Source organism: Mustelus asterias, chromosome 7 (genome assembly GCF_964213995.1).
Source record: "Mustelus asterias chromosome 7, sMusAst1.hap1.1, whole genome shotgun sequence".
NCBI lineage: Eukaryota > Metazoa > Chordata > Chondrichthyes > Carcharhiniformes > Triakidae > Mustelus > Mustelus asterias.
This window is the reverse complement of record NC_135807.1, coordinates 127,282,883-127,294,770: the sequence shown is the minus strand read 5'-3', so window position 1 is coordinate 127,294,770 and position 11,888 is coordinate 127,282,883. Positions and strand designations below refer to the sequence as shown.

The window sequence follows — 11,888 nt, the reverse complement described above, 5'->3', positions numbered from 1 at the left end:
GAGGGGGGAGGTGGAGAGAAAGAGCTTGAAGTGGCAACATACATCAGATTTACTCTCTTTTTTGCTTTATCCTGGCCAAAAGCGATTGTGTTGGCTGAGAAATGTCATTGAGACCTCATTGCAATCTGCGGGGTAGTTGGGGTGCGGAGGGTGGGGGGGGGAATGGGGGGATACATTTGCTGTTGAAATAAGCTACTGGAGGTGTTGAGTTAATGATAGTTCGCACAGTCGCCTCCACGTCAAACAGAGTTGCCTAGACTGGAACCTTGCGTCATGCCAGCCAACCCATGTGATGCTGATGAATTGTATTCAGGGGATAGATAGAGAGAGGATCGAATTCCTTTTACCGTAATACATAAAAGGTTAAATGGGCATCTGCAAAATTCAGTGAGCATGAAAGCGGTTTTACCTTGAAAGCTCGGATATAATTAACAACACTTGTGACCTTAACATGCACCCCCTTTCAAACATCACTATTTTTTGCTACCCTATTTATTCTATTCCATCAATTAGTTGAATTTCTTAAAATAAACGCGCCTTTATTTTTTGTTGGGGGGGAGTGGGGGTGAAAAGTTTGTTTCATTTTGGATTATTATTTTCTCTTTTCATTTAGATATTCTGTGGGGTTCACAGACTGCAGATTGGGTAAATGTAGCAGGCGACTTAATCCTAGGTGCAGGTAATAAGTCAGTGAAACTATTGTGCTCTCGTTGCTCTTTGGCAGCTCCGGCTGACTCTCATTGAGTGTGTGATGTTGCAATCTCCCAGACTGTTATATTCAGCCACACTGTGACCCAGCCTGCATTCCACAGAGACACACACACAAACTCTCTCTCTACCAATTACTGCAACTTTTAACCAGGGACAACTGTCCTTCAAGAAAGCTTCACCTACGAAGCCCATTCCAACTCAAGGGGGCTTAAAGTTTTGCAATGTTCGTCCGGACTGGTTGTTGAGAGAGAGAGACAGAACAGCAGCAGCAGCGAACACCTTGCAAGCAAGTTGGGATCTTCTGCAGGAGTCGTGACCTTCATTCGGGGAGGGGGGAAGAGAGAGGAAAACGGATACTGAGTGAGGGGTGGGGGAACAAGAGGAAAAGAGGACAACAGTTCCCCCCCTTCCCCTTGCAGCCTTCCACTGAGTTACTACAGAGGGAGGGGGGTTTAAACAGGCGGATGCATTGGAGTTGTGCAAACCCATTTGTGGACCAGTCAGTTTAGGATCGTTCTTTGTTCCAGGCAGGGAAGGAAAGCAGCTCGCCACTTGAGCCACCGAGGGAGTGCAATGAATATTTCTACAAGTGCTTAACGCTGTGGACGTACTTTGCAATTTGGACTCCAATTCTCCCCAGAAAAAGAAAGGCTGGAAGAGAGAAGAAAACTTTTGTGTGTCTCTGTGCGCGTGTGTGCCTGTGTCTTTCCCCTGCTCCTGCCTGGAAAATCCTGCTGATCTCCCCTGTTCCCGTGGCCCCTGCGCACCCCCCCTCTGCCCACACAAGCGGATGATGAGTTTAACCGTGCGGAGAGCCAGCCCCATCCCCCGCCGCTGGAGACAGAAGCGGCTGGAGGGCGACGAACCGGCTGCCAAGTGCCCGCGGCTCAGCGACTCCCCCCCGGACAGCGGCGACCTCCCCTCCTCGCCCGTCTCCCCCGGCCCCGCCGAGAGCTGCCCGGCCACCTCGCAGGCGACGGCTCGGATCGGCGGCTACATCCTCCTGCAGAGCCCGGACAGGGACAAAGTCTTCAGGGCCATCAGCAACCAGACGGGCGAGGAATTCGTCTGCAAGGTAAAGGGGTGGAAGAGAAGAGTGAATCTCTGCAAAGTCACACTTGTTTGTTTCAGGGTTGGGTGGGCACCATTTTTATTATTTGCAGGCATGTTTTTATTTATTTTGCACTTTGCAAAGTGGATGTGACCCCCCCCCCCCCAGGGACTGGGTTTAAAAGGGTGGGAGTTTGTGCAACTTGTGAGGTTTTTGGATTTGCACTTTGCACACACAGCCCTGAGATTCCAGCTAGTGCTGCCACCGTGTGTGGCTAAGACATTCTGGCTTGAACAGGAATCCGAGCACACACACACAGATTTCCCCAAGTCTGAGTGAGCAGTTCATTCTGTTGGGCGAAATCTGCATTTTGTTTCATTTTGCACTCTGTTGAGTTTAGACAGACAAGAGAATAAAGTCAGACCATCTCAAAACTTTTTAATAGTTGCAAAGGAAATCTTGTTGGGCAAAGAATGCATTTCTGTTTTATTTTGCACCATTTGAGATTAGATAGAGGTCACTGTGAGGCCAAAACTTGTTGCAAAAAAAAGTGCTGGAAAAAATTCAGCACCTGTGGAGAGTTAACATTTCTTGTCCAATATTGGATAGCTTTCTTGCTTTTCATTAAACTTTCTTGTTGTCCCTTTTACCGACTTGTTTCTGAGCTCCAGCCGCGTAGATTCTGAGTCTGTCCTTAGATTTCCATTTATAAAAAATCAAAGTGGCTCGATGCTGCTTAAAGCAACATTTTATTTGCTTTTGGGGCAAAATTTTATGTTTTTTGGGGCAAATGTTTTTATTTGGGCAAAAATTTTATGGTTGTTTTGGGGCAAAATTTTTGTTTTTGGGGCAAAATTTTGTTTTTGGATCAAAATTTTATGTTTTGGGGTAAAATTTTTGTTTTGGGGCAAAATTTTATGTTTCTGGGGCAAAATTTTATATTTTTGGGGCAGAATTGTATTTGTTTTTTGGGGCAAAATGTTATTTGTTTTTAGGGTAACATTTTATGTGAGTGAGTGTGTGTGTCTCTCCCCCCACCCAGGTTTTTAACATCAAGAGTTACAGGGATGAAATTGGACCTTATCTGCAAATGCCAGCCCACGAGAACATCACTGCGATCCAGGAGATTATCCTGGGCGAGCGGCGGTGCTACGTGTTCCTGGAGAAGGGCCATGGGGACATGCACTTGTACATGCGGAGCTGCAAGCGCCTGGGCGAGGAGGAGGCGGCCCGGCTCTTCCTGCAGATTGTCTCCGCCGTCGCTCACTGTCACCACTCGGGCATCGTCCTGCGGGACCTCAAACTCAGGAAGTTCGTCTTCGCCGACAAGCAGAGGTGGGTCTGGAGGAAAGGGAGGGCAGCGCCAAGTGCTAAAACCATGTGATGTCATTCTGGGGAGTAACCCATTTTAATAATGCGATTAAACTCACCCATCCTCCTCTAGAATCATCCTGTGTGCCAACTAAACAAATATGAATCGATTCTCAGGCTGCGATTACCATGAATGTGTTCCTTTTTTCTTAATGGACAGTGGTATCTGTAATGTAATCCAGACGGGTGACATGGGAAGGGGTTTAGTACAGTTTCCTTTTACAGGATTTTAATGCCCTATTAATACACTTTGTAAATAATTGAGTGGGAAAGTGAGCGACAGAACGCACTAGTATTGTTTTCCACATCCCAATCTCAAATAAGACTCAACTGTTTCCCCCGAAAGCCACACTAAAAGAGAATTATTTAAGATGCACAATGACAGAATTGCTACCTTGTTGACTGAAAAGGAGTAATGATTAGTAGCTGACAGATAAAAGTTGCAAATGCACTAATGAATCTGTCAAAAATGTTTGGAAAATGGGTTACCGCCCGTTTGGTGTTATCAAATCTCACCAAATGCTGCAAACTTCATTTCATGTTCAATACTTAAATAAATGTGTAAGTATATTTAATACATAGCTGGGTTATAAAGACATCTCTAGACACTTTGCCCACCAAACCTCCGCCAACCTTTGCAATGAGTGTTGACTGCTATAAAATTATTCCTTAAATGATGATTTTTTTAAACCTTTTATACAATCATAGAATCCCTACAGTGCAGAAGGAGGTCATTTGGCCCATTGAGTCTGCACCGACCACAATCCCACCCAGGCCCGATCCCCATAACCCCACATACTTAACCCTGCTAATCCACCTAACACTAAGGGGCAATTTATCATGGCCAATGCACCTAACCCGCAAATCTTTGGACTGTGTGAGGAAACCGGAGCACCCTGAGGAAATCCACGCAAACACGGGGAGAACGTGCAGACTCCATGCAGACGGTGACCCAAGCTTGGAATTGAACCCAGGTCCCTGGCGCTGTGGGACAGCAGTGCTAACCACTGTGCCACCGTGCCCGCCCCCATTACGTTAAGAATGTAAGTGATGCTGCACTGGGTGCAGAAATGTGGAGAGACAAGATCTCAAAGTGGACTAACGTGTTGTTTCAAAACAGTTTATTACAGCGGAATAAAACGTATTGCACAAGGTTATCAAACATTTATGGAGTGGTGTGTTGGGCAAGTGCAGGTTTACTGAAATAGTATTATCTGTGGTCTTTTTTAAATAAGTAAATTATTAATGGAAATATTAAACTTTTTTAAAATTGTAGTTAACATTTGCACCCAGATTTTGATGGCTGGTGAACCACGGGATTGCAGCAGACATTTGAAGTGAACAATTTTATATATATATGTTTTGGAGCAATTGCTCTGATTGTTAGCCTTACTTCAAAGGATCCTCTTTTGCTCTTTCGGTTTCCCAGCTGACTGCTGCAGCATGGTAGAAAGAGTAATGCTTTGCCATCTGCAGTGCAGTTTATGAACATGGACCACATGGAATATGCTGGTGAGGTTAACTTTAGGAGGTCTCACCAGGTTAAAGTCCAACAGGTTTATTTGGAATCACGAGCTTTCACAGGCTCCTTCACCTGATGAAGGTGCAGCGCTCTCGAAAGCTTGTGATTCCAAATAAATCTATTGGAGTTTAGCCTGGTATTGTGAGACTTCTTACTGTGCCCACCCCAGTCCAACACCGGCATCTCCACATCAAGGTTAAATTTGGTGAAGAGTTTAAAGTTTATTTATTAGTCACAAGTAGGTTTACATTAACACTGCAATGAAGTTACTGTGAAAATCCCCATAGTCGCCACACTCTGGCGCCTGTTCAGGTACACTGAGGGAGAATTTAGCATGGCCAATGCACCTAACCAGCACGTCTTTTGGACTGTGGGAGGAAACCGGAGTGGAGGCTAATGGAAGGATTGACACTGGCATGTGTGGCCTGTCTCTGGGTGATGTGGAACTCCACATTTGATTCACAAGATCTGAGAATATTCCTGCAGCAAGAGGTCGCGTTATTTTATTCTGACACCTTTTTTTAAAGCTGGGAAGATGTAGGAGCTGGGAATGTAATTGCGAATCTGCCTGCCTGTGCTGATTTTTCTTTGCAGCAGGCATTGGAAAGACTTTTTTTTTTAAACATCATGTGCTGCAGATTTGGCAACATGGGGCGGTTTTGCAATTGAAGGTACTCTCCGTGTCAAAGCAGGTGTTTATTGATTTGGTGTCGTAAGGGACTATAATACACACACACACACAGCAGGCTGCATGAGTCATGTTTTCCATTTACTAAACAGGAGAACTGAGGGTTCTGCCCTTTCCATGGCTCCAGGGTTCAGAAATAGGACATAAACCCCCGCAATTGATCTGCCCTCTTCAAAGCAAAGCACATAAATAGATCCGAATCATAAAAATAGGATTGAACTGATCGTAATATATTATAATATGTGTATATATTTTCCCCCACATTAACCCTTCATTTAATTTCCAGTAGATGTAATTTCACTGCAGTGAACAGTATGCAAAATGCTGCCTCTTAACACCTCAAACTTAAGTATGCAGTCACAATTGGGGCATTATGAATATTGAACAAATGTTGAAGGGTGTGGTGAATACTGTTAGCTGGATTTCACTTTTGACCTCAAATAAAAACTGATAAAAGTCAGCGTTATGACGACAGGAGACTTGTCCCCACCGTGCATTAGGATGGATGTAGTTTAATTTTAAGCTATTTTGTTCAGGATATCGGCCATCAGACTGAGCAAGCACTTATTATACACTGTGTGGGGTGGGGTAGTTTAGATTCACTCTGGAACAGGGTTTTTCAGAGGTTTGTATACACAGTGTAGAGTGGGTACGTTTAGGTTCATTCTAGAACAGGATTTCTCAGGGATTTTTTATACTCAGTGTGGGACGGGATAGTTTAGGTTCACTCTAGAACAGGGTTCCTCAGGGTTTTTTTATACAGTGTGGGGTGGGATAGTTTAGGTTCACTCTAGAACAGGGTCCCACAGGGTTTTTATATACAGTGTGGGATGGGGAAGTTTAGATTCATTCTAGAACAGGGTTCCTCAGGGTTTTTATACACAGTGTTGGATAGAGAAATTTAGATTCACTCTAGAACTGGGTTTTACATACACTGGGGTGGGGAAAGTCTAGGTTTACTCTAGAACAGAGATCATCAGTTTTTATACAGTGTGGGGTGCGTATGTTTAGATTCACTCTAGAAAAGGACATCTCAGGAGTTTTATACACAGTGTGTGATAGGGTAGTTTAGATCCACTCTAGAACAACGTCTACCTCAGCGTGGGGTAGTTTAGATTCACTCTAGAACTGTGTTCCTCTGGGTTTTACATACACTGGGGTGGGGAAAGTCTAGGTTTACTCTAGAACAGAGATCATCAAGAATTTTTATACAGTGAGATGGGTAAGTTTAGATTCACTCCAGAACAGGGTACCTCAAGGGTTTTATACACAGTGTATGATGGGGTAGTTTAGATCCACTCTAGAACAGGGCCTAGGGTTTCTGGCAGAGCAGTGTGTTTCCTAGGCAGGCACTAATCATGTCTTTGCTTTTGCCCCACAGGACGAGGCTGAGGTTGGAGAGTTTGGAGGATGCCCACATTCTGAAAGGCAAGGATGATTCCCTGTCCGATAAGCATGGATGTCCAGCTTACGTGAGCCCGGAGATACTGAACACGAGTGGATGTTATTCCGGCAAGGCTGCTGACGTCTGGAGTCTGGGCGTGATGCTCTACACCCTGCTGGTGGGACGTTACCCCTTCCACGATTCGGACCCCGGCGCCCTGTTCAGCAAGATCCGCCGAGGCCACTTCTGCATTCCGGACAGTGTTTCCCCCAAAGCCAAGTGCCTGATCCGCAGCCTGCTGAGACGGGACCCCCCGGAGAGACTGGCAGCCGGCGAGATCTTGCTGCACCCTTGGTTCCTAGCCGCCAACCAGCCACAGCAGCCCGATCAGGAGAGCCTGAATTCAGATCAGACAGTCCCAGAGTTTGAGGGCGACAGGCAGGAAGACAGCCCCCTTTTCTGTTGACCGGTGGAAGAACTGAGAAACATTTTACTCTGAACTCACCGCAGGAGAGAGAGCGAGACAGAAAGCCAAGTAGCTCACCCTGATCCTTTCTCACCTGAGAAGGAATCTTTGTAAACACTTGCACACAACTTGCACCGGTCTCACGCGGGCATTTAAATCCTTCAGTTTGGTAGAATTTTCCATCACACGAGACCTTTTCCCTAACTTAAGACCACTTCAGGTTACACACAGGCAGAAATCTCAGTTTGCGTTGGGGTTCTTTGTCAGAATTCACCATATCATCCACACCATCCCAAACCTATTTATTCATTTAAAGATTTATTTAAGAGAGCAAATGCAACCACGTTAACTTATTATGTTTGTGTAACATTGAAATTGTGATGAATTTTGTTAATTTCTATATAATTGGTTGTTTTGTGAAAATCCTTTCCTCTTGTATTTAGAATCTTTGCAGATGGGCCCTCTGGCGTGGGAAGGTGGGCAGAATTCTGCCACCCTGTTGCCATCAGGCCTCTGCGCGTGTGGGCTGGTGACTGAGCGAATCTCGACCACCCCCTTACTGGCTATCCGGTAACACGGCCTCCGACATATTGCCCAACCACCGTAAAAAATATAACTTGGCACGGTAGCACAGTGGTTAGCACTGCTGCCTCACAGCGCCAGGGACCTGGGTTCAATTCTGACCTTGGGTGACTGACTGAGTGGAGTTGCACGTTCTCCCCTTGTCTGCGTGGGTTTTCTCCCACTGTCCAAAGATGTGCAGGTTAGGTTGATTGGCCATGATAACTTACCCCTTAGTGCTCTAAGATGTGTGGGTTAGTTAGATTAGCCATGCTAAATTGCCCCTTAGTGTCGGATTAGCAAGGTAAATATGTGGAGTTATGGGGATAGGGCCTGGATGAGATTGTTGTTGGTGTAGACTTGATGGGCCGATTGGCCTTCTCCCACACTGTAGGGGTTGTATTCTAACTCGACAATAAGACAGAAGTTACCCTGTACCTGGAGGCTGTTTTTGGGCTTTGCACGCTGTTACAGCAGCCATTACTGTATTGCGTAAACATATTTAAGAAACAGCACTGAGTCAGTCGAAGGCAGCTACACAAATAGCCAGGGATCAGATGACATTTTACTGAGGCTGTGCCTTTTGGCTTTGATGTCATCTGGCCCCATTGATTATACAGCTGTCCTGGTTAACTGTTGCATAATGCATACAAGCCTGTTATAACACAATGAAAGATTGCATTATTTTTCAGTACAGCTCTCTCTTATCAACCTATACTATTGTAGCTAGTATCAGAATCCTGTATATTTTATTTTTAAAAAAACCCTTTTCATCATCTAACACGAACAATTAAATCTTATTGCCCAAGATGACTAACAATGATTTGGGAGTAATTGGCAATGGTAAATCTCAGATGGTAATATTTACCACAGTGAAAGAGAAAACTAGCTTTGTAACATAAAGAGGGAGAACTGTTCAGAGGATGGGTTCAAGGGTGCATTGCACTCCTGAGATTTGGAGTTCCAGGCAAGTATGAATCAGCCCCAACTATCAGCTATTAGCTGTGTGAAGGTGGCATTGTACTAGAAAATGTGAAGGTTTCCAAGAGTCAGGTTTGAAATCTCCAAACTTTAGTAGCTTTTTCTCATTCGCAAGCCAGACCAATCCAGCTTTGGGGCTTGGCGATATACATCATTACAGGTGCTGCCACACTGATATATCGGGGCAAATTTTACCGTTCCGCCCGCCACGGGAATCGGAGTGGGCAAGGGGCGAACCATGGAAAGGTCCGTTGACCTCAGGCAGGATTTTCCGTTTTCGGGGTGAGTGCGGCCGGAAAATCCCGTTCATTGCCGGTCTTACAAAGGGGTGGAGTAGGTCTATATTTTGTTCATTTAACAAATAAATGGTGCGACATGGGGACACAGCGGTTAGCACTGCTGTCTCACAGCGCCAGGGACCCGGGTTCAATTCGGGCCTTGGGTGACTCTGTGTAGAGTTTGCATGTTCTTCCCGTGTCTGCGGGTGCTTCGGTTTCCTCCCACAGTCCAAAGATGTGCGGGTTAGGTGGATTGGCCATGCAAAATAGCCCCTTAGTGTCAGGGGGATTAGCTAGGTTAAATGCATGGGGTTATAGGGATAGGGCCTGGGTGGGATTGTGGTCGGTGCAGACTCGATGGGCCAAATGGTCTCCTTCTGCACTGTAGGATGCTCTGATTCTGTGAACAGGGAATCCATTTGAACTCGGAGTAAAAGCGCAAACATCACACAACTGAAGCTAAGTCTGTGAAGACAGCCAAAATGTTGCGTTGTTCGTTGCCTCCTCAGATTCTGCTGACCATATTAAAAACATGACGCAGATGCCATGGGCACCTGCAAAGCTCATACAATTGCAAATGACCTCACTGTTTTCCCTGCAGGAATTTACAGCAGACTTTTTTAAATGCAAGTGTGTTAAAAGGCACATTGGTCAACGCAGTAACAAGGCAAATGTATTATGAAGTGCACATTAAAAAGCACCACTGTTATGCACCCGTTACCCGTGACCACTCGAGAACTTTGTCAAACTGCGACAATGCCTTGACTGTATTTTTCATTGGATGGAACATCACAGAAGATATCCCAGTTGTACCTAAACATGTTACACACTTGATCATCAGTTGTAAGGTGACCATTATCATTTTTTTCACTACGTCTCCTTAGTTGTGTTTGATGAAGATTATTTTTTTTTTAAATGTGCATCCGTTAAAGAACTCATTTATTAGTTTCACAGCTTTTGAAATAAGGTCACCAACTTCAGGGGTGATATCAAAGATGACAGAGGGACAACCCGGCTTGAGTTAGATGTTGCATTTTTCATTAACTACTGTGTATGTTTTGTTTATACCTCATGTACAGTGGACGTGTACTCTGTATCTTGTCTTGCATATCGTCAGAAAAAAATAATCTTACTGGTGTTGTATAAAAGATCAGTGTCAATGTGAATTATTACAAGCAATATTAGATGAAAATCATGAGGTTTGAGGTTTAAAAGACAGTGAAATATTTCTTGCACTGATTATTCTCATGGTTGTTGAGCTTACAGTATCTGTGATACAAGGTTAAATAAAATAAGATGACTGGGAAATGCAAATTATGCTGGCAGCAGTGTCCTGCTTAAGAATATGAAACACTATTTTGAAAATGTAAATATGTGAATATGTACAGCTGTAAATGAACCTAAGACAATAAAGGCAGAATTACATTAACAACTGTTAGATTGTGTGGTCTATTAATGGAAGTGCAGTGAGAATTTGATGGGAAACTCATATTATTTCATTTTTCTTTGTGTTTGATTTCAGGCAACAAACACATTAGATTTTCTTTTCACCTGAATTGAATTAGCTGCTTGTCGCTAACTTGTGATAGCCAGCAAGTGTCTACTTATCAAGAATATTTACGTTCATTTCATCTGCTGAGGCAGTCCAGTTGGTGCTACATGGTGTTGGTGGAGGCATTTCAAAGTTTGAGCAGATGAAGGTGAGAAACTGATGGAGAGGAACAGCAGTAGGCCATTCAGCCAATCGCACCTGGATATGCAGAGTTTGGTGGTGAGGTAGTGCGATGTGTTTCGATTGTTTGTCCAAAATCTTGTTGGATAACTTAGCGCAGAGGCTGCTGCAGTGAGGTCAAACTGTTTTGATACATCCTTACTTTGGGAATGATACCTGATTTACATTCACATAAATGGATTTGAGAGAGGGGGACATATGAACTGAACGTTTATTAATTCATGAGACATGGACCTTTGCTGGCCAGCCAGCGTTTATTGTCCATCCCTAGTCGCCCTTTTTCAGAGAGCAGTTGAGAGTCAACTGTGGCTCTGGAGTCACATGGAGGTCAGGCTAGGTAAGGAGAGCAGATTTCCTTCCCTAAAGGACATTATGGGTTTTTATGCCAATCGACAATGGTTTCATGGTCATCAGTAGATTCTTAATTCCAGGTTTTTAAAAATTGAATTCAAATTCCACCATCTGCCGTGGCAGGATTCGAACCCAGTCCCCAGAACAGTAACTGAGTTTCTGGATTAATAGTCTAGCGATAATACCACTAGGCCATCGCCTCCTGCTGTGTCAACTGGTTCTCGAGTTCACACACTTGCAAATATGCTTTCCAATTCCAATTATCTTCCCGCGCCTAGTGATTCATTAAGGCAGACTTTCATCTGTTGCCACTGCTAGTAATTCCCGGAACAGGTCGCTAGCCTGTCACCAGGGGCTTATGACTTGACGGGGTGGGGGTCCCTCCACATCAAGTGTGGCTGACCAGGAGTTTCTCTTGCTCTTACCACCTGCCATTGGTGTGTGTTGGAAGGATTTTGCAGGTCGATACTCAATTTGTTTGACGTGTTATGAATGCACCTTCCTTAGCCTTCAAGTCCTGGGTTGAGATTCAAAACTGGAGCTTCTGGTTCAGAGGCAAGGATGCTATTCACTGAACCATGAGACCTCTCCAAATAGACAGTAATTGCGCAAAATTAAAATCTTGGTTTCACCTGATGACCAAGCTGTTAGAGCAGACATCCTGTTTTGTGAAATATCCTTTACTGAAGGGAGGTTGGTGATGTTCGTACATTGTCTTGGCAGAGATGAAGGCATCACCAGTAGAACTTTCCTGAAGTGACACCACACTTGTGGCACTGAGTTCAGGAGAGG

General features: G+C 44.6%; 1 protein-coding gene across 1 annotated transcript; it reads left to right on the top strand.

Moving 5' to 3' along the window:
- Positions 1–803: 803 nt before the first annotated feature.
- LOC144495934 (tribbles homolog 1-like) lies at positions 804–10,440 on the top strand. Its single transcript, XM_078216800.1, has 3 exons — positions 804–1,786; positions 2,805–3,097; positions 6,725–10,440. The coding sequence occupies exons 1-3, from the start codon at positions 1,502–1,504 to the stop codon at positions 7,191–7,193; spliced, it is 1,047 nt and encodes a 348-aa protein (XP_078072926.1). The 5' UTR covers positions 804–1,501; the 3' UTR covers positions 7,194–10,440.
- The last annotated feature ends 1,448 nt before the right edge of the window (positions 10,441–11,888 follow it).

Bases quoted from the DNA above. Each gene is read 5' to 3' on its own strand.
- LOC144495934 (XM_078216800.1), top strand. From the start codon at position 1,502: ATGATGAGTTTAACCGTGCGGAGAGCCAGCCCCATCCCCCGCCGCTGG. The intron at 1,787-2,804 runs GTAAAGGGGTGG...CCCCCCACCCAG, and splicing joins GCGAGGAATTCGTCTGCAAG to GTTTTTAACATCAAGAGTTA. The intron at 3,098-6,724 runs GTGGGTCTGGAG...TTTGCCCCACAG, and splicing joins GTCTTCGCCGACAAGCAGAG to GACGAGGCTGAGGTTGGAGA.